Consider the following 21,361-nt stretch of genomic DNA (forward strand, 5'->3'; position numbering starts at 1 on the left):
GCAGGTTCCTTCCTGTGCCTGTCTTCTTCCAGCAACCTGGGCAGTGCTATGCCACAAGGAGCCCATCCTTCCTTCCTGTGGCCCCACGTAAGGGCTCCTTGTCTAGCAGGCACAATCTCGGACGGGGACTTGGTAGAGCCATTCAATAGAGAAGGTTCCCACTATGTGGTAGAGTTGGCAAAGGAATTCCTTTGTGGCCCTGAACAATGTCCTTGGTCTAACCAACAAAATGATGAGTTCCTCCTCTCAAGCATAATGGCAAGACTCTAAGGCAACGAATCTGCTTGGCAGCCTTTTGACCTCTACTGATACCATCCTAGACTCTGAGACCTTGCACTTTCCCCAGCACAACTCCAGAACTGTGCCTCCTTTACTTCCTCTCACCTGTTACCCTACCATTTCACCTCTTTTTTGTCCTAAACCTCTTCTAGTCCCTTCTGGCCAAGACACCAGGGCCTGGGAGGCTGGGCAGAGGAGATCACCAGAATCACTCTGCTTCATCATATACGGGATGATGATGTCAGTAGCTAACTGAGAGCTTCCCCTTCTCCAGTGATGGGAAAGCAGAACCTTGCTAGATTAAAAAAATGACTGTACTCTCTGGAGGAGGGAGAAAACCCTGTGATTGAGTGCACAGACCCAGGTAGACTAGATTGTGTGTGTGCATGTGTGTACATGCATATATCCAGTGTGTACATGTGAAGAAAAGTGAAAGAGATCAACTCGATTTTTATATTATGTCTTTAACTCTGTTCTGCCTTCCTGACAAAACACTCCCTGTTTCCTGGTAACAGCTGCTGGTTCTGGGAGGGTTTGGACCTCTTTAAACTCAAAGGGAAGCAACATGAAGGTGCCTTCATGTGCACAGTGGTGGTGGAGCAGAGGACAGAGAGGAGGGGTTGATGCTGCATCCCACTGAGGGCGTGACTGGGGGCTGGGAGGCAAACCTTGCAAGCCACCCTGTAGGGGCAGTTCTCTCCCAGGCCCAGAGGAGGCGAGATCACCCGCACTAATTTGTACATATCCTTATACGGGATCCTGCCGCTGTAAAGGAAGCAGAGGTGGGTTAATAGGATAATCAGACAAGGATGGGGAGGAAATGAGAGCTATTCCCTAAAGGGGTTGGCTGGGAGAAGGAAGAGCAGCTTCTTCCTTTGGGCCTAGCAAAGCCAGACCAGAAAACAGCAAGTACTAGAGAATGATCATCTTACTAATCCGCATGGTCCCAACTTTTTCCAGAAGTGAGAGTCCATCCACCTAGCTGACCCACACCTAGCTAGAAGTAGCTGTATCTCCAGGTTTACCTAGGCTGCTAAGAACAAAGATGACCAGCATGCCTGTGACCACTGGCCAGCGCTATACTGGCCGGCCACGGAGAGGACAATGGAACTATTTGCTCTTCACAGACACTGATTAGTCAGCTACTCAGACTGCCTATCAAGGGCAATGGGAAATCAATGTCTTTCTATAGACTGCAAGAGACAAATTTCCTATTAGGTTAATTAGCAAGGAGCACAGCTGGCGCGAGAGAATTAACACAGCCTTGATTCCCTTGGCCACAGATTTTCCTCAGTTCAGCTTCAGCAAGCTGTTTTCCACTCTGGGTCAGCCTGCTTGGGTCCTTGTCCAGATAGCAGACTGGGAAGGACCCAGACACACCCTCCTAGCTCTAGTTCTGCCATCCAGTACTCAAGTGGGACCCTGCCAGAATTCCAGATAAAAATGTGACCAACTCCTTCTCCCATGAGCCTGCTAGATTCCTAGCATCTTGTGGAAGGTGCAGAATTAAATATTGATTAATTTTCAGTGGCCAAAGCATCTTCACTGTCAGGGTTCCAACTAAGGAATCTGCAGGCCTCAAACAGAACATGTTTCCATCGAAAATTGTGAAAAATTGTCTCCTCTCTTCATTTTCTCAATGAGCTCGCTCGGTAAACATCCAGTCCTCACTGACGGTGGCACCAGGACAAGTGCCCTGCCCCATCTCTACTTTTTCTAGACTTCTGATTTGGTTGCTGATTCTTCTTGTTCTTCCAGACAGCAGCTCCTCGCTACTTGCATGGCTCTCAGTTCTGCAAGGCCAGTGACTTATCCTTGTGTTCTTCTTGCTTATTTCTGGTGAGATGAGGAATTAGGGGAGTTATTAGTGGGTATGCAATAACGTTCTCTGCAATCTGTATCGGTCTTTTAGAAGACAATCTTGCTGTACTTGTTAGTCTCCTCCAACCTTTTTTTTTCCCACCGAGAAAGCAAATGAAATTCTAGCCAGCAGTTATACAGTGATTGTCAAAGCAGACAGAAGAGGTTCACCTTTGCCTTTTGCTCCTTTTGCTTAGTTTGTGTGCCCAAGTCTTATGATTTAGTCCTCGTGGTACTATTTCTTCACAGCAGCTGGAATTAGTGAGGTGCAGCAGGTTTACCGTATGTGGAAGTTGGATCCTAAAGCAATGCAAACCCACAAAAAGTCAGCTTTCTAAGAGTCAACGAGAGCTGAGTGAGGCTAGGTGAACAATGACTGCCGTGACTCACAGGTCGCTTCTCTGAGGTGTGTCACTAGGCTGCCAATCCCATAGCCATCCATGCTTTACAGATGCTGATTTGCCTTCTTTCCAAGTTGCATTCTCACGTGGTTACCATCAGTGGCCATATTAATAGCATGCGTGTTGTAACAGCATCTGCAGGATCATCCTTTAAGGCAGGAGAATATCATCATCACAGCTCCCCAGATGAGGAGGCTCTGACACATGACTCAGTCAAGGTCATATAACTGATAAAATGCGAGCCTGGCTGCCTTCTCTCAGGACACATTGGCTGCTGTTTCCTAAATCAGCTACCTATGAAAAAGTGAGTCCAGGAAGGAAAAGGCTATTGCTTAGCCATTGTAACAGGAATGGATTTAGATAACTCTGAGCTCTCAGTCATAAATAATTACAGAGAGGTAGAGGAATTCTGGTTCACCCTTCCAGCCCAAAACTAGATTGCCTCACTGGAGGATAGATTTTGGGAAGCATCTCACATTATAGGGGGTTCCAGGTGGAAGCAACGTGGTCCATTCCTGTGAAGGATGAGATTTCTTATAGTATTTTCAGAGGGGAACCAGCATGAAAAGAATGGTGAGTTAGGACCCCCAAACTAAGATGGGTCAGAATTGTTTTTCTGGAGGAATCATTCATACAACTCTCACTCTGTTCTCAGCCATAAGGACCAAAACTCTGCCTTTGTTTTGAATCAGGGGTCATCAAACTCTTTTAACAGTATAACCTTTGATGACAAAATATTTTCAATAGTATTTTTGATTTTAAGGATTTGAACCATCTTGGTTACAACTACTCAGCTCTCCCTTGAAGTGTGAAAGAGCCACATACAATACATAACTGAATGTCATAGCCATATTCTAATAAAGCTTCATTTGCAAAACCAGACACTGGGTCAAATTTAGCTCATAGTTAATGGTTTGCTAACCCCTGCTCTAAACACCAGAAGGCACATCACTTCAGACCTTCTAGATGTACAGGAGACAGGAAAGACACAATCCCTCCCAATTCCTGCTATTTAATTCAGTTCCACATAAAAAAAAATCTGCAAGTGTTTAGAGGAAGAGTTGTAAGAACATTTTGCTTGGTTTTTAAAATACAATCTCAAGTTATATCCAAACTGTGTCTGTTAAGACAGATGAAGAAGATGAAACACTAAGATTATTGATCATGGTGGCCAGGTGTCAACGAGCCCAGAAAACGCTTATTAAACCCTGGAGACTTAAGGGAACCCACTAACATTGGAAGGAAAATAAGAGATTATTGGAAGCTACTCTGGGAGTGAACCCAAGTAACCCAAGGTGAAGATCATGATGGAATGATAAAGAAAGGGTAAAACCTGTCACAGAAGGCAAGAGAGGGTGAGGGAAGCAAAAGAAGTAGGATTTTAATGACTGCATTGTTATCCGAGATTATCCCACAGGCATAACCAGAAGATGTTATGCATCCTTCTGTAACAGGCAAGCACCTGGGTGGTTCCAATTCCACTCTCTCCCCCAAGAACTCCAGAGGCATTTGATCTCTGGGTGTCCAAAAGGCTTACACACCATGCTGCTCTGTCGTATTCTGCCCAGACACGGACAAATTCATCCAAGTGGTGCGGCCCCAAGATGGAGGAATCCCGAGTCAGGTACTCAAAGTTGTCCATGATGACAGCCACAAACAGGTTGAGCATCTAAAGGACAGAGAGGAAAAGAGGAGTTGGGGGTGGTGAGAAGCCTAAAGCTCAGGGAGCAGGAGCAGAGGCATCAAATAAAAGATTTCAAAAGTCCATAAGGCTGAAGTTCCTAGCTGCGCACTGCTGATCTGAACTGTACATTTCAGCATGTGAGCACTGCGATTTCATTTCGATGCCATCCGTATGTGCAAAGCCCCCCACATGCATTACTTGTTCAATTTATTTCATTGCCTTTGTGGTAGCAGACAGAGCAGCAACAGCTTTAGCATTCTCAAAGTCTAGAGAAAATCAAGGGCAGCTAGCAAGATCCCTCTACGGCTTCTTTCCCTCACCTTTGCTCCACAAGAGCGACCTAAAGGAGAGCTCGTGAGTAACACAGAGTGAGGGGACAGCTGACTGGTGAGGACTGAGGCTGTTTACAGATCTGCAGGGGCTTTGAGACCCTGTCTCCCTTGTGTTTTTTCATCTGACCTTTACTGCACATTTACTCTGTCCCAAACAGACTCCAGTGCTAGGATGTGAGATAAGAGAGAGCTTGTCCGGAGTTAGGCCCCCACCCCCATGCCCAGTTCAGCGCTTAAGGCACAGAAGGCCTTTACTGCATATAGCCTCTTGGGTCTTCTTAATAGCTCATGCAGTATGCAGAAGAGATTGTGATGCATTTAAAGCATAACAATGGTACAAAATCTGAAGAAAAGCTATAGAAGAAGGTTGATTTTTGAGCTGAGTCCTGATGGACAAGGTCCTACTTACCAGACAGGATAGGTATGACAGAAGGCAGAGGAGACGGCATGCATGACAACACAGCACAGAGTATGCAGGGGCAGGCACGGGGGTGGAGGTGGGGGGCTGTAGGGGACTAGAACAGCCGGGGTCAAAGGTTAGATTTCAGAAGCATCTTCTCAGCCATGCCAGAGTCTAGACCAAGATCAGCAACCTGGTCAGCTAGCAGATATTGTGGACCTCGTGGCTGTACTGTCTCTGCCACAACTATTCAGCTCTGCTGTTGTAGAACCCAGTAGCCACAGACACTGCGCACACAAATGAGCCTGGCTGGGTTCCAAGCAACCTTTATTTACGGATACTGAAATTTCAATTTCATATAATTTCCACATGCCATGAAATATTATTTATCTTTTCCTCCCCCATCACCATTTAAGAATGCAAAAACCATTGTTAGCTCACAGGCCACATGAAAACAATGGCAAATTAGATTTGGCCCTGGGCTGTCATTTGCTGATCTCTGGTCTGGACTATTCTTCAGGCAACAGGAACCACTAAAAGGGTTGAAGCAGAAGAGAGACCAAGGTACATTTTCATTTGGAAATAACCCTTGGTAACAGTGCAGAGGGTGGACAGGAGAATGGGAGGGGAGGACTCTTCCTGGACCAAGCCAGGAGCAAGAGAAGCATAAAGACAGGATTAGAGAGCTAGTGAGGTTATGCTGGATAGGACTTCACGTGCAGGACTGTGACTTTCTTTAACAGGCACCCAGCACACACTGGCTATCTTTCTGGTGCAGGTTTTTGTCTGTTTGCAGTTAGTGTGGCTCCACGGGACACCATCCTATGACCCAGGCCCCAGAAAGTCATCAGGTCTCATTGTCTTGAATAGTGTTGGTTAGTGACCTGAGCAGAACTAATCAAAGGGTATCAGATGAAAGACTTGCTCTTCCCTGTTGTTCATGAGTGCACGAGGCTATGAGGTATAGAACCACTATGACCCTCAGGGAGTCATGAGGTAGGGGACTAGAAAGCTAAACTGATGTAGAGGAATGTGATGGAGAAGATCAGTAAATAGAGAAAGAAAGCTGATCCCAGATGTCATCTGAGCCCCTGGCTGAAACCTGGCCTGCCCTGAGATGCCTCATTCATATGAGCCTGTAGAATCTCATCTTGTTTTTATACTGGGCTTTCTGTCTTTTGCAGTATAAAGTCTTGCTTCATAGAGACCCACTGGCTGGGGGGATGAAGGAACAGGAGTCTGTTGCAGATCCCAGGTTCAAGGCCTAGATGCCTGGAAGAGCCAGCTGTGAAGGTAAGGACACAACATAAGGAGCAAACCTGTAGGAGGGGAATAGTTGGACTCTTCTCCACATGGAGCATTGGCTACATTCTCCTAGTTAGGGCTCACAGTCCCTTCCTCACCTCCCCTACCCCTTTTTTTCCTTTTCCTCCCTCTGTGGAGAATACAAATGAATTCATTTGTATTCTGGAGGTCTACTTGCCTTTATTACCCTGAAGGTGAGAGCCACACCCTAGCAATGATGCAGGAATGACTAGGGGTCCTAACAAATCTGTGGAGCTACCATAAGCCTGACAACCTTCCCCCAGATTTTGCTGACACGAGAAGAAAATCATCACTCTTCATGGTTAAGATGATGTTATTTGGGGAGCTTTATTGCATGCTGCTGAATCTACTCTGTCACTGCGATGAGAGCCACTGTGAATTTATTTAACCTCTGCCCAGGTTATAACAGATTTTCCAGGTATCCACACATTCCTTTGATGCTTTTTGGGGGGTATCTATTATTAATGTTAACACAAACTATTAACATTGTTATTGCTTCACATTTGTATGGTCTGCAACAGTATGTTACAGTATGTTACACACATTCCCACCTATTATTTGCTTTTCTGCTTCCTCTAAACCTTTGTGAGGCAGGTTTAATTACCATTAGCCCTTCAAAGAAACAAGTGCTTCCAATTCACTTTCATAATTTTAGTCCCGAGCTTGGCATACCATAGTGCATCAATAAATCTCTGCAGAGTGGTTGCTCTAAGTTAAGAAGCTGTGTGACTTGCCCAAGGTCATAAAGCCAGTCTCATGGAAAATAAAGACTTGAGGGCAGATCAGCTCCTCCTGAATACAGCCTCATTAAAAATAACATGAATGTGAATTATGCAGCACCCTTCATCTCAAAGTTCTAAAAGTACCTTTAGAGTCCCTAATTAATTTTACAGTTATATCTTGGTTTCTTTTAAATATTTATTATGAAACATTTAAACTACGTAGGAAAAATTTGAGAGGTCTCCATCCTGTTCTTTCAGCTCTACTCAACCCTTGTAAGTACTGCTGTGCTATAAGTGGGTACCTTGGTTGACTGTTCTTCCATAGTGCCTAGCTCAGGGCCAGCCTTTGAAGAGCTACTCAGTTAAAGTGTGCTGAAGATATGAATGAATAACCTTTAAACACTAATTAGTACCATCATTCTAAGTTTTCTTCCAGTTATTTGCACTGACATTATGCTTTCAGATATGCAAACAGGAGCCTATTTTGTGTTCTTTTTCCACCAAAAAAAATGTTTCACACCCATGAGAAGGAAGTGTACTGAAACACATGTGTTGGCTTACTGTACATACAATATGGTTATCATCAAGTCATTTTCTCTCTCATTTTAAGGAATCTACACAATGAACATATCTTAGCCAAGACCGCAAAGGGAGCTCCCTTAGCCTCCACTAGTTCAGACTCTGCAACATCAACTTACACAACCACACTTGTCATCCTGCAACCACTGCAGAGCTAGACTGGGGGAAGTTTCCATCTCCTTGAGATCACTTTAGAGAGGTAGAAATTTCTACACATGAGACAGTTAACTCAGTCCTGTGGTGCAGAGCTCTGTCACCTACCACTTTTCAGCAACAATACTGTTTTAACTTAAGCTTTCATGGAGCCAGAAGCATTAGCAGTGAACCTGAGCTGAGGGATGTAGCATGGACAGAAATACCACAATGACCCTTTTATTGATCTGGGAGCACCTCACCCATTTATTCTGTTTATCTGAGGTACAAGGTGGAAATGTTTTTTAAGAGCAGAATATATCAGAGGAAAGAAAGTTCCTGTCCAAGAGTGGGACAGGAGGGTGGCCCAAGTGGGTTTTCCCCAGGAAGCTGGCTCTTCCAGGGACTTTTATAGTGTAAAACCATGCAGTGAGAAGAGCAATGGTGTTTATAATCTCATTGGTTGACCATCGTTTTGTCCCACCTCATGCCCACCTAAGAGAATTCCCATGTTCTCCATCACCCAAGGTAGAAATTTTTGGATACTAGCATGACAATTCATGCTTGCTCTAAAAAAAAGAACTAGAAAGGCCTCCTCACTCCTTTATAAGTGGAAATGCTCCATATATATTTACTCAAAGCAATCATATCCTTTCTCACTACCAAGGTGGCCAGCTGTCATCTAAAGCAATGATGCTACCAATCAGGAGGAAACCACACCTATTATACAGTATCATCATTCTTCACTTATTAATCCACTTACTTTGTGTTTTCAGGGAACCTTTTCTCAAACAGATCAAAAATGTCCAAAAGACAGATAAGATGTTCTTATCCCTATCTATAAGACAAAATACCTGAGTATAAAAAAAAAAAAAGGACTTACTCTGAGTCACCAAAAGTCAACATGAAACTCAGTGTTCCCATCACTGAACTGCACTGAACTACTCATATCTTTTCTCACAAAAATTCTTCCCTTGCTCCAGCAAATACTTTTCTTAACCATTGGAAATCATGTACGTAGGGGACTAAAGAGCATCCGGCCTCTGGAGGTTCCCTAAAGGAGGCCTAGAGAGCGCCCTTCTTCCCGTGGGTTGGAGTGTGAGAGGAAAAGGGGATAGGATAGGGCAGGAAAAGAACATGAGTGCACACAAGGAACTTTCTCCTGTCCATTGTCAGGAGGGCTGGTACAGGGCTAGGGTGGCACAGGCCGTATCTGCAGGAAGAGCCTAATGTTGCTTACCAAGAAGGAGCAGAAGAAGATGAAGGAGACGAAATAAACATAGGCCAGGTCAGTGCCACAGCGCTCATTCTCATTCTGCCCAGATGGTGCAGTGGTGTCAGGCTCACAGCCTTTCTCCCCGAGGCATGACAGCATAATCTCCTGCCAGGCCTCACCTGTGGCACTCCTGAATCCAGAAGATACTTTGGTTAGAAGGAGCAGGTCTCTATATCCTATCTTAGCCTCAGATGTCTTTCCCAATGCACAATCCATTCTCTTATCATAGGCCCTACAGGCTTCCTTCATACCAAGCTGACCCTTCTAGTGTTTTCCATGCAGAGATGAAGAATGCCATCGAGGTCTCTCCTGGGTTCTTTCACCCATCCACTGCTTCTTCACCTATCTGGGGAATCTCTTTTGATAGTGGTAGAGAAAGAGGTGGGACTCTAGAACTCCATGTAAACCTAGGTTCCAGCTCTTAAATGGAATTTGGCCTCCAAGAAATTGTCCTCAATCCCTCTTCCAGATTCTAGAGCATGTATTGAAGTTGATGTGTGCAAATTAACAACTGTGTCAAAGTTATTGATTAAACTTTCTTGTATGGGCAGTTAGACAAAAATTACCCTGTTCTCTCTTTCACTGCCTATTCTGATAGAGGCCAAATAAGCAGGACAAAGAAATGGAGATAAGAGTCTGAACAAGTTCCTCTCCCTCCACTACTAGGACTCCAACTAGGATAGTTTCCCATTCAAGTACCTGAAGAGTAGCATGAGGGACCCAAAGAAGCTCCGGAAATTGTTGTGCCGGTTGATGTGACTTTCTTCATCTAATTTGATGTTTCCGAATACCTTGTGGGGAGAAAAACAAGAGAAAGTAGTGGGCATTACTGAACTGTGTGTTGTGTCCAGCACATGGCCATTAGATGCACAGGCAGGGCTAATAGAGCTACATGCATGACTTCCTGATGAGACAACTCAGATCCAGAGAGCTGAACACCATGCTGCTAGCCTGATGAGAAGGACTAATTATCTTCCCCAGTATAGCAAAGGAACTAGTGCTAATAAGGTCCAGGTATAGCTTAGATTGCAAAATCCTTTAATGTCCTTCTGCTTATACATAGATACTCCTACACCTAATTTAGTCTTTTTATTTCCATGGTACCTGTCACTGTGGTACTCAAACATTTTCAAAAACATTATCCCCTAACAGGGATGCAGGGAAAGACTCCCCCTTCTCTTCCTGTCTCTGGTGGCCATGATGGGAATAATCTGTATTTGTTGAAGATGTCATTTATAGTTTGGGCAGGTGCTGCCCTACAATTTGCAAGCAATTTAGATCAGATTGGATAGAGCATCCCTTCCTTCATTATATATCTTTCTATGCAGAATCTCAACCTCAGAATGTTGACTTGTCAGTAATCTCATGAAAATGAACATCCACAGGTCTTTGTGCACACATGCGTCCATCCAAAAGTGACCCAAATCTCATCTAAAAGTGGCCAGGCATGTGGAAGCTAAAGCAAAGCCCATGCCACAGGACAGAGAAAGTCAGGATAAGTGGATATTTGGAAGAAAAGCCAGAAAATGGGCATATCTAGTTACACAGAAAGGTTTACTAGGCTGCTATTGATTGTAGCTATCATGGAAATCCATGTGAAAAAGAACACTCAAGGGAACTTTACCTATAGTAAATACAGATGAACTTTCAAAGATAACTTTCAAGTAAAAATGTGTTTTTGAGAAGGTGTTATTTAACATTTCTTTTTATTTCTTTTTAAATGTAGCCTGGAGTCAAGATTGCCTCTTGGCTCCCTCCATGAGAAGAGCACTTTCACATACATACTGTCTTCCCCCACCCATGTTTCTGACAGCAGGATCTATTCTCACAAGCTAGTATTGATAAAACTGAGGGTTTCTTCAGTCACTTTAGCAGTCATTTGAGGTAATTTTCAGCCTACACTTAGCATTCTCAGTTTATCCAAAATATGCTAAATGGACCACATTTTCCCCCTAACAGTTTTGAGAATGTGCAATTGAGGAACTATCTCTCCCCCCAGCTATTTTGCTCAAGTAACCCCCACTGACACCTGCTTTGGGAATTTGTTCTCAACACTGTTTTTCAAAACCCAAATACTATTTGTCTCTCAGGGAGAATGGAGATGGCAGAATGGAAAGAGGATAAAAAGGTAGAAGATCCCCAAAAAACAAATACAATAATTTCATTCCAAATATCCCACCCAAGCAATAAACTTCAGTTTTGGGTACTCCATTAGACATCATATACTCTTGTCTTGTTCAGATCTCATTCTCTTCTTTCCTTTCACTCTTGGCTAAGAATTCATGCCTTGTCCCTAATCTATCACTTAATACATGAGGTACAGAACATTTTCTCCCTAGGACACTCATAGAACCATCATTAGTGGTCCTGATTATGATTTTTCTGAAACACCCTACTCAATCACAAACTAGACAAAGGGTATGTTGTGATTTTTTGATATGGTATATGTGCAGTAGTCAAAGAAACCACAGCTATTTTTATTATTTCTTAAGGTAACTTTCAAGTAAAAAATTTATGTTTATTGAGAAGGTGGGCTTTAAAATTTCTTTTTACTTCTTTTCAGCTTTTCAGTTTTTGTAACTAAGCCAAATCTGCTATGCCAAAAGGGTATGAAAGAGACAGGAGGAATATTTCAGAAAAATTCATGAAAATATAAGCTTAACTCCATTTTCACTTGGAATAATAGAACATTAGAACTAGAAAGGACCTCTGACAGTATCTAACCAACTCCTCCACTGTATTGGTATGCATGTTAAGATCCAGAGGGATCAAGTGACTTCATCAGCTTCACGGGGCTGATCAGTGGCAGAGCTGAGGCTGTAACAACATATTTCTTTCCATATGCAGCAGGTTACTCCTTCCATCTTCAGAGTTTTCTGCAAAGGTCTCTTCTTCTAGGAAGCCCTTGAGCATCTAGAATAAGGTTGGCTTTTCTCATAGATACATTCACTTGTTACTTATGCCTCTCCAAAAGCTTTTGTTCGTAAATTTGTGTAGGTTTTTCCACTTGTCTTGACTATAGGGGACACATTCTCTCTGGTAACAAGCACAAGTTTGTGCATGGTGCCGGGTCTCGTCACGGACCAGGATGGGGATTGTCAACTAATGATAAGTCACAGTGGAATGACATTCATGAAAGTGCCCTTATAGTTTGGAAAGATGTGTAAGGATTATTGAGAAGATGATGATTTCATCACTGAACAGCTCCTACCTTCCATTAAAGGATTAAAGAAGCGCCTGCATTTGTTGGTCTGGTGGTATCATGATCGTACAGAGCTAAGAACATGGATTGTGGAACAGATGGAACCAAGTTCAAATATTAGCTCTTCTGTACAAAATCTGAGAAGTTGAGCATACTTGAGCTACTTACCCATATTAAGCATCACATCACTCCTGAACACATTAGCAGCATTTCTATACTCATGCTTTCTTTATATATTTCCATCTACTGTCTGCCTATCTATGCATCTCTCTATTTATCTGCATATATGCATATATATACGCATTTAGCACTGTTTGGCACATCATCAAGGAAGTCAAGTAACAGTAAATAGCATTATCAATGTTATCAGTATTATCAGTAGTAGGTTAGAATTTAGATGTGTTATTCTACTTTATTTTGGTTAAAGATGAAAAGTGGTAAAAACTATTTTGAGCATGGGCAAAATAAATTAATTTAATCAAGTTTACATTTAGCTGTTGAAAAATATTCCAATTCTGATATCAAATTTGGGGGAGTAAAGAGGGACTTAACAGAAGTTATCAAGCCAGACTGAGATTCAACGGGAATTCAGCATTGCATACATTATCATTCATCTGTAACAGAATATATCTGTGAAGGAGAACCCACTGCTTCTTAATCAAGTCCCATAATTTTTTTTTATATGTACTTGGTTGTTACAGGGTCTCAGCATGCAGCTCAGACTCATGGTGATCCTCCTGCTTTCAGTTTCCCCAGCACTGGAATTACAGCAATGCACCACTATGCTCAGACTCTGGCCAACTCAGCCTGCCTTGGGGGGCAGGGCTGGCACCACTTGTGGTGCTGGGGATGGAACCATGGTCTCTGTTCTTGCCTAAGCTTGCCTAAGCAGGTGCTTTAGTCTGCTGAGCTATCTTGCTGGCCGCAAGTCCCACAAATTTTGAGCTTGACATTCCAACATTTTTGGATAAAAAAAACTTTCTAGTAGTGGAGTTAGAGGAAGAGCATAACTAAGAAGTACAGGCAAGAAGAGAGAAGGGTGAAAAGATGGGGCATTTTGGAGATGCTCTGAAAAGGGCTGATGAGACAAAAAGCTTGGAAGATGGAACTGTGACTGCAGGTGGCAGACACCACAGAGAAGGCAGCTGGCAGTCTAAAGGCAGCCTACTGCCTGGCTGCAGAAGACTGTCCGCTTAAGTTCTTTGCTGAGGTTTAGTCTTTAAGCCAGAAAGTGAGCCTTCTATGAGGAGCAGAAAGTCTGTGTGTCCAGTAAGACAGGTTCAAGGGATGGGTGGTACTGTTCATTACAGCAGAAGTTCACCTACAAGTGACCGCTACCCTTGAAAGCACTTGGGCCTCTTCTGGATCCGCAGGCCTCTAGCTACCTAAGTGAATATCCATGGTATGACACTAACCTGAGTCTCAAGTCTAGAATGGGAGAGAATGGAGGACTATGATACATGGGGCTGTGAGGCTGGAGATAGGTGGACTGTGGCCCTGGATCTCTTTAGCATGGGCAGGCTGCAGGAGCTCCAGCTGCTTACTAGGCTCAGCCTTCAGGCATAAATTTCAGGTGGTCAAAACTTAATCTAGATGCATTTGCTATCGCTGCACTCATGAGAACAAGCATCAGATCTTTTAGGTCCAGTCCAAACATCAGTGATCCTGGTAAATGGAGTATACATCCCCTCCAGTCTCCTTGGAGATTTCTCTGAGTAAGAACCATGGTATCTTCTTTGATTTAGTGCTTGTGTTGTGTCCACAGAAGCACAGCTGCTTATAAATCAACACCCTCGTCTGACAATCTCAGATGAAGCTACAGCACCATGCTACCCTGGAAACCTGGTGAACCGCTGCATATATGAAATCATCAAGACTTCAGGAGAGCACCCTTAGGCAAGCATTAGTTCAAAGCACCCTCAATCCTGCGTGCTCAGGTTACTAAGCCAGAGAAAACCTGAGTAACACCTTCCCCCACCAGGCCCAATGTGCCAGCTCACCTGCATCCCAATGATGGCATAAATGAAGAAAAGCATGGCAATCAAAAGGCAGACATAGGGAAGAGCCTAGAAGGAAAGCAGAGGAGATCATTAATCAAAAGGAGTTTGCATCAGTCAACAATCTGTGGTCACGGGCAGGAACTGTTGCCCTTAGGGTACTTAACACAGAAGACAGGGACTGTGCTCTTTGAGGCTGTTGTTTTGAGTGTAGTGCTTTTTTGTATGTCCATGTGCTTTGACAGATATGTAAACAGCTGGATATGGAGAGGCTCATAATTTACTTTCTACGACGAATATTCACTTATCCAGAAATGTATCCTATATCTCCAAGGAAAGATTGGAAAACTTTCTGGGCTCAGGATCTATCTCGCTTGGCATGCAGAACATTAATAATCTGAGCAATTGTGATGCAAATTACATAGCTAAGAATCCAACTTTGGCTTCCAAATCCTTGTATTTCTCTTTCCCACTCCCACACCCAGTGTGAAACCCGTCATGGAGAATCTGGAAGCAAAGTGAAATGACTGGGGTCTCACTAGTTTGTCTATTCCTAGAAGGTTCTTTCATCTTCCAATGAAACATGTTTCAGTGCTTAAGCCACTCTCCCTGCAATGTTTCATTATGTTGCATGGAAAAGTCTCAAAAGCCTTTTAAAGTGTAAGCCACAACGACACTTTGCCATGAAGCCATGTAGCACAAAATCCCACAATGTGCGTATATGCTTACTGCCACTTTGGGATGACAGCATTTCAATATGGGATGGGGACAAGTGAAAGAGATAAAAGGCAGGGAACTGCCCTGGTTGGCTGGAGGAGGGTGCCGGCAGGCATAAGGATACGTGGATTTTTAGCTTACTACAGACCACTGTACTTCTGAAGTGATCTCGGTAAGCGCTCTGGCAGACAGTACTATCATAAATCTGCACTCTGTCACGAGTGTGTACATCATATGTCTCCAGAGACCAAATGAAGGCTTTCAGACTGCTTGAGCAGGGCAGGGCTTATCAACAGAGGTAATGAAATGAAAAGCCCTGTGAGACTATTTACAACTTGAGTGAAGCATAAAATTAAAAATGCAACTGAAAGCTGGTGGGAGAATCCCTCTTCCAATAAAATGCTGACTTTCAAAATCTAAGGAAAGGAACGGGTGTTTTCACAGGGGGAGCTTTGGTGGGGAAGCCTGGCAGGAAGGAGGCAGGACTCCTCACCACCTGGAGCGCTGCTACCTTCCACCCTTCCCTCCTGTCCTTGGTCTGCCTTCTCCACTTCAAAGTCTCCAGTCTCTGTTCATCTTTTCCAACCCCCAGGTTTCATGAGAATACCAAAGATTCCATCTGTTCTCCTTTCTTGTCACACCATGAATTCTAATGAAAAGTGAGGGAAGAGGGAAGTTCCAAGCAGCAGGGCTCAGAGGGGAAGACTGGGTGGTGTTCAGGATGGGGGAGGGGAGGTACAGGCAGTAGTAGCACAGAGCTGTTCATATGGTGTTGCTTTCTGCTCAGTATTTGTAAAAGTAGCCTTTGTTAATGTGACTTAAAGAAACTGCTAGACTGCCTCCCAGAACTTTTCTGAAAAGAAAGCACCTCGGTATGATGCAGTGTCCCCTGAGGCAGATTCACTTGTCTTGCTGTTTTCTCTTGTATTCACTGGAATAAACTAATTGCTTGGTTATCAATTTCCAACAGCTCCTCCTTTAATCTCAATGGCATATAGCTTCACAGAGATTTAGTGATTGTGATAAAAATGACAAGATAAGACATTTCTTAAGAGACTTACCACTGAGACTTACTGGGTAGTCCTCTTAAAATTAAAAAAAAAAAAATTTGAAAAGCTTTAAAAGCATCTTGTCTTACAATACACAATGTAACAATCATTGGTGAATTCAGATGACCTTGTTTTTTGAACTTCTGTATCATTTCTAGTGTCTGATTAAACTATTGTTTACTTTATTATTTTTTTTTTTAATGCAGGGTTTCACTATGCAGCTTAGATTCATAGTGATCCTCCTGTTTTCTGCCTCCCCAGTCCTGGGACTGTAGGCATGTGTCACCATGCCTGAATTCTATCGCGGGCTCAGCACACCTGAGAGCAGGGCCGGCGTACCATGTGGTGCCAGGGATCAAACCCTGACCCCTGCACTTGCCTAAGCAAGTGCTTAGACTGCTAAACTATCTTGCCAGCCCTATTTTTTTTAATCTTTTAAATTAAAAAAAAAAAAAAAAAAAAAAACTTTTTCACACAAAAAAGAGCTTCTTGTCTTTCCCATTCTCAATTCACCCATAAGACTCAGATGGTAACTTCTTGCTACGGTTTTAGTTTTTTACTCTGTCCTCTAACTTTGGAAAAATAGTTTTCATTGAGGTGAGGACTCTGCGGCAGTTTTGCTGAACAATTATTCTGAATAAGAGGGACAAGTCAAGGTTGAATGTAGGAAGCTGAAATTCTTACATTGGTCTCACATCTCAAACTCTGAGGTATGTGATGAAGAACTCATTCATGGTGATGTCAGGTGAACTCTCTTTCCAAATTATAATGACCCATGTACTCACTAGATTGGCCCCTTCAGTTTAATTTCTAATTCAAGTCTATAAATAATTAAAATAAAAAGGTGAATTCATGATTTCTCATCTTTGGATCATTTATTGTCATCAAATTTATTTATTTATTTTGTATTTTTTAGGGAAGGGTCTACAGGGTGTTCAGGGTCTCACTACTAAATCGGACTGGTAGAGATCTGCCTGTTTACAGCCTCCCAAGAGCTGGAATTACAGGCACGCGCCACCACGCCCATTCTCAATTGCCATCTCAGCATGCCCTGGGGGCAGGGCTGGTATGGCAGGCCTGGGGATGGAACACCTGGCCCCTGCGCCTGCTTGCAGGTGCTTTAATCTACTGAGCTATTTGGCCGGCCTTCAAATTTATTTTTAAACACATTCATTGAAAAACATTTTTACAAGAGAGCAAAAAGCATTTTAAAAATACACAGGGATCCAAAATCTTAAAAACTACTAATTTTTGATAATTTCTAGAGCCCCAAAATATTTAAGTATGTTTGAGAAACTCCTTTTATTGGGAATCACTGCCACTGAGCCTCAGATAATTGATTTTAATTTCTATTTATTATATCTACACCTCTGTATGACCCCACGACTATTTAAAAGAAATTTCACTGTATTAGTGTGCCCAGGAATCCCTATCTGTAGGTCACAGAGGTGACCATTAGCATATCACGTGATCTGTGGGTTGGGAAATACACACTGATGAAGACAAGGGCACTGAGAACGAATCATCTTCTCATGAAACACAACTGAAAGAGTTTTCCGAGAAACCGTTGCATGAAATAAAACCACTGGCAAGTCCTTGAAAAGGCAGAGGCTATCTGACTGCAGGTGTCATGGCCAGGCTTGCTTGAGGTAATCCAGAACACCTGAGCAGGAGGTGCACTTCGCAGAGCATGTACCTCGCATCCCTGCCTGAGATACAAAGTCAAGGTGCTTTCGTAGAATGAGATTCTATCCAGTAGGCACAAGCTGATTGCTGGCCAGCAAGCTGGGCTATAATTAAGAGCTGGTGCATTCACAGAATGCTTCCATCACAAACACCCATTGTACCAGCTTTGCCTTACCAGTGGTGAAGGGATGGAGGCACCGATGATGCTACATAGTGCTCTCTTCCGTGCTGTGTGATATGACAGAGCCGTCTCAGTCCCCAGAAAGGATTGTCCTGTGCTTCTTACCTTGAAGGACTGCACAAAGGTCCAAAGTAAAATACGAATGGTGTAGCCCTGACGCAGAAGCTTTATGAGACGGGCAGCTCGGAAGAGCTTCAGAAAGCTCATATTGAAACCACTGGTGTTCACCAGCTGGTGGACCAAAAGGAAACATGTAATTAGTGACATTATGGCCATTTAGAAAAATCTAAGCACTGGTTATTTGTATATTTATTCCTCATTTAGATCACAAAATAGAAGACAGTCTCTGTCTTTCTCTGTTAACCCGAACTCCAGCAGATGGTTCAGGCAGCATGCGCTTCTTAGCCTTCTCATGCCTGTCTTCTATCCCCAGCAGAAGAAAGGAGGAATCTCGACACAGGAGACAAAGCTAGCTTCTGGTCTCTACCACGCAGTTGAAAGTTTACAATTACCAGCTACAAGAGCTTCTGTAGTAGTCCCTGTAACACACTATGGCCCTCCTCTACTCAAAGAGTATTACAATGAGCTTACAAAGTATTCTTCAGGATGAGCAAATTTGGGGAAAACATTCAGGCCTACGAACTCTGGAGGTAAAGATCCTACAGTTCTCAAAACTCTAGCAGAGCACTGTGCCTGCTAGCATTCTTCCAAAACTCCATGTTGCTCTACTTTCCAATTAGAGGTCTGGTATTCAAGTCATGTAAATGAAACAAAGCCTTCCACATGATTCAAATCTGCTCCAGCTCCCATTCTCTGGCTAACTCTTGGGAGTGAGGAAATGAACTCTCAGTGCTTGGAGGGGGACATATTTGGTTTGGTGAGGTAAAAGCAATCCTACTGGACAGAGGACTTTTTAAAAATGCTTACTCCAAAGCCAAGGTTAAAGACATTCACCTTGCTGTCTGTGAGGATAATTTCTGTGACGCTGCCAATCACGGTGATGAAGTCAAAGACATTCCAGGTATCTCGGAAATAGTTCTGCCAAGTGCGTTCAGTTGTAGGAGCGTGAGAAAAAGGAGGAGAAAAAAGAATGCAAGGGAAGAAAAGAAAAGACATCTTTCATTACGTAACTTCGTCACTTGGAATTAAAACTTGTCAATTCATGCACAAATTCATTCTAACTTTGGCTTTAGTTTCCTATTTCCAACCAGAATTTCTATTTCTCCTTTACTAATTTGGGAATTTCTCATTTAGAAAGTGGTTCCATCACTATTTGAACATTTTGTTTTTGAAACTGTCAGTGAGAGCTCATATAAGAAGTTTTATAAAAGTTTATTTTTTAGAAATATTTTTTACTGAGGTACTATTCATAAATAAAAAGGTGTAGATGTTTAATATCTACATCTTGGTGAGTTTGGGGATAAGTATCCACCTATGAAATCAATATGACCATTACACCACTTTTAAATTATGCATACTGCACCAAGGGACCCTATAAAACTATAGCTCTAATTTTCAGCAAAAAAAAAATATATATATATATATAGATAGATAGATATAGATATTCACACAAATTACAAGTGTCTAAAGGTCACAGACATGCCACAAGTCTTCCCTAACTCTATAAGCCTTTTCAAATCAAAAAGTGATGAACAGACTTCATTTTCTTCTCTTCCTGCTGTTACAGCTTTTGAAAGCAAGACTAGATAAAAACAAGGAAGCCGTAATGAAGTAAGCAGGATGAAGGAGAATAAGGAGAGACCAAGGACCTGGAAATCCACCATGCAGATAACTCCCCACTTAATCAGGGTAGACTATGTGGCCATCTCTTAGGCTCATGGGAACATAGACCTCGGATCTGGTTCCTTAAAACAGGACACTTAGGTCTATTTCTTCATTTTCTGTATGAGAAGGGTGAGGCTCAGTGAATTCTAATTCCAAAGCCATATACACCTCCAGAGCATGCACAGAAACTGATGCATGCTGCTTCACCAGGAAGTTCACTTTGCAAAACGGTACTGAGTTTATTGGTGGTAGAGGAAATTCCCGTGTTATCAGGACTCTCCTAGTCACCAATCAGAGGTAAACATCCTCCTTCTTGGCTCACAGGTCTAGTTAGCAAAGGACCTGAAGCGCTGAGTTCCAGTTGAGGATGCTTTACAGGATAGCATATTGAGATATAAGATGGCATAGTGAGGAACAGTACCATCCCCTCTTAAATGTGACTAAATTTCCCATAATTTCAGTTTCTTGCAATTCAAAAATATTACATGGAAAAGCTCAGTAATAAATAATTTGCAAGTTCTAAATTACTTAGACTTCTGAGTAACATGACAAAATTTCACATCTTATCCAGGACCTAAAGCATTTCTCATTTGACCCATGTATCCATACTGTATATGCTATCCCCCATTCATCAAATATTTTTGGTCCTAGGTATGAGCTCAATTGTGGCACCATGGTGATTGAGTTTAGTAATCTTTATTTTATTTAATAATGCCCCAAACTGAAGAGTATTGGCACTGGCAATTTAGATATGCCAAAAGAAATGCTAAAGTGCTTCTTTGGGGTGAAAATGTTCAAATTAATAGGAAAAGCCACAGTCATCATGCACCACATAATGACATTTTGTTTCTCATAGAATTACTTTTCCTATTTACAGCAGTTTTAGTTTGTACATGTATGCTCATTGATGTTTTTACGATGCCAAGATACCTAACAATTTGTCTCTCAGAATTTACTCATTTAGTGATGGATGGCTCTATACACAAAGAGTTCTATAGGATCTGCAATGTCAGGCATCACTGGGGATTTTAGAATTATCTCTGACAGACAATGGGGGAAGTGCTGCATAGACTAGGGGGTTATTATGAACTTTAAAGTCAGACAGACCAGGATTTGAACCCTGGCTCTGCCTTTTACTAACCTTGGGGAAAGTTTTCATCCATTTTGAGCAACAGCTCATCCATAAAAGAAGAAAATAATAATATCTATCTATTGTAATAGTCATGAAGATAAAGTCAATATGGAAAGCATTTGAAACATAATAGGCTATATGATTTACACTACTTCTTTCTGTCTTCTTGTTCATTTCCCTTTTTATTACCACCTTGCTTTGCAATTCTGCCCTTCATTGTGTAACCTTTAAAAAGTTATACAATTTTTTGATGCTCAATTGCCTCATTTAAAAACAATTATAATAATGGCAATAATGATAATGATATCTGGCATGTGAATTTCAGAGTCATTGAAAAGACACAGCATATATTGGGAGTCTAGAGTCTGTATCATGTGTAGACGTATGCAGACTAGTGATGGCTTTAGTAGTGTGAACGCCTCTAAACTGCGAATAAACCCTGGGGTGAAGGGTGGAAAGGAGGCAGGTCTGGGGCCAAATCTATTGGTTAAGCCTATAAGTATGTATTCAGCCTTCATAATAATTAGACTCATAATTGGAGGCTAAGTCACAGACAACGTCAATATTACATGCAAGCCATCAAGATACATACAGAAACTGCCCTGTCGTGGCTCTGGTGTC

At 42.5% G+C, this 21,361-nt stretch overlaps 1 protein-coding gene across 3 annotated transcripts in view; it reads right to left on the minus strand.

Annotated features, from left to right (window-relative positions):
- Cacna1e (calcium voltage-gated channel subunit alpha1 E) overlaps positions 1 to 21,361 on the minus strand; it is a 325,607-nt gene that overhangs the window by 20,476 nt on the left and 283,770 nt on the right. For all 3 annotated transcript variants that reach the window (XM_004643428.3, XM_004643429.1, XM_004643427.1), the window contains 6 exons: positions 18,778 to 18,861; positions 17,929 to 18,054; positions 14,194 to 14,259; positions 9,691 to 9,782; positions 8,956 to 9,121; positions 4,082 to 4,209 (listed from right to left, as the gene is read on the minus strand). In XM_004643428.3, coding sequence (XP_004643485.1) covers positions 4,082 to 4,209; positions 8,956 to 9,121; positions 9,691 to 9,782; positions 14,194 to 14,259; positions 17,929 to 18,054; positions 18,778 to 18,861 — 662 coding nt within the window. The remainder of the gene's footprint in view (positions 1 to 4,081; positions 4,210 to 8,955; positions 9,122 to 9,690; positions 9,783 to 14,193; positions 14,260 to 17,928; positions 18,055 to 18,777; positions 18,862 to 21,361) is intronic.

The sequence above is a fragment of the Octodon degus genome, unplaced genomic scaffold, assembly GCF_000260255.1.
Source record: "Octodon degus isolate 3935 unplaced genomic scaffold, OctDeg1.0 scaffold00176, whole genome shotgun sequence".
NCBI classification, from domain to species: domain Eukaryota; kingdom Metazoa; phylum Chordata; class Mammalia; order Rodentia; family Octodontidae; genus Octodon; species Octodon degus.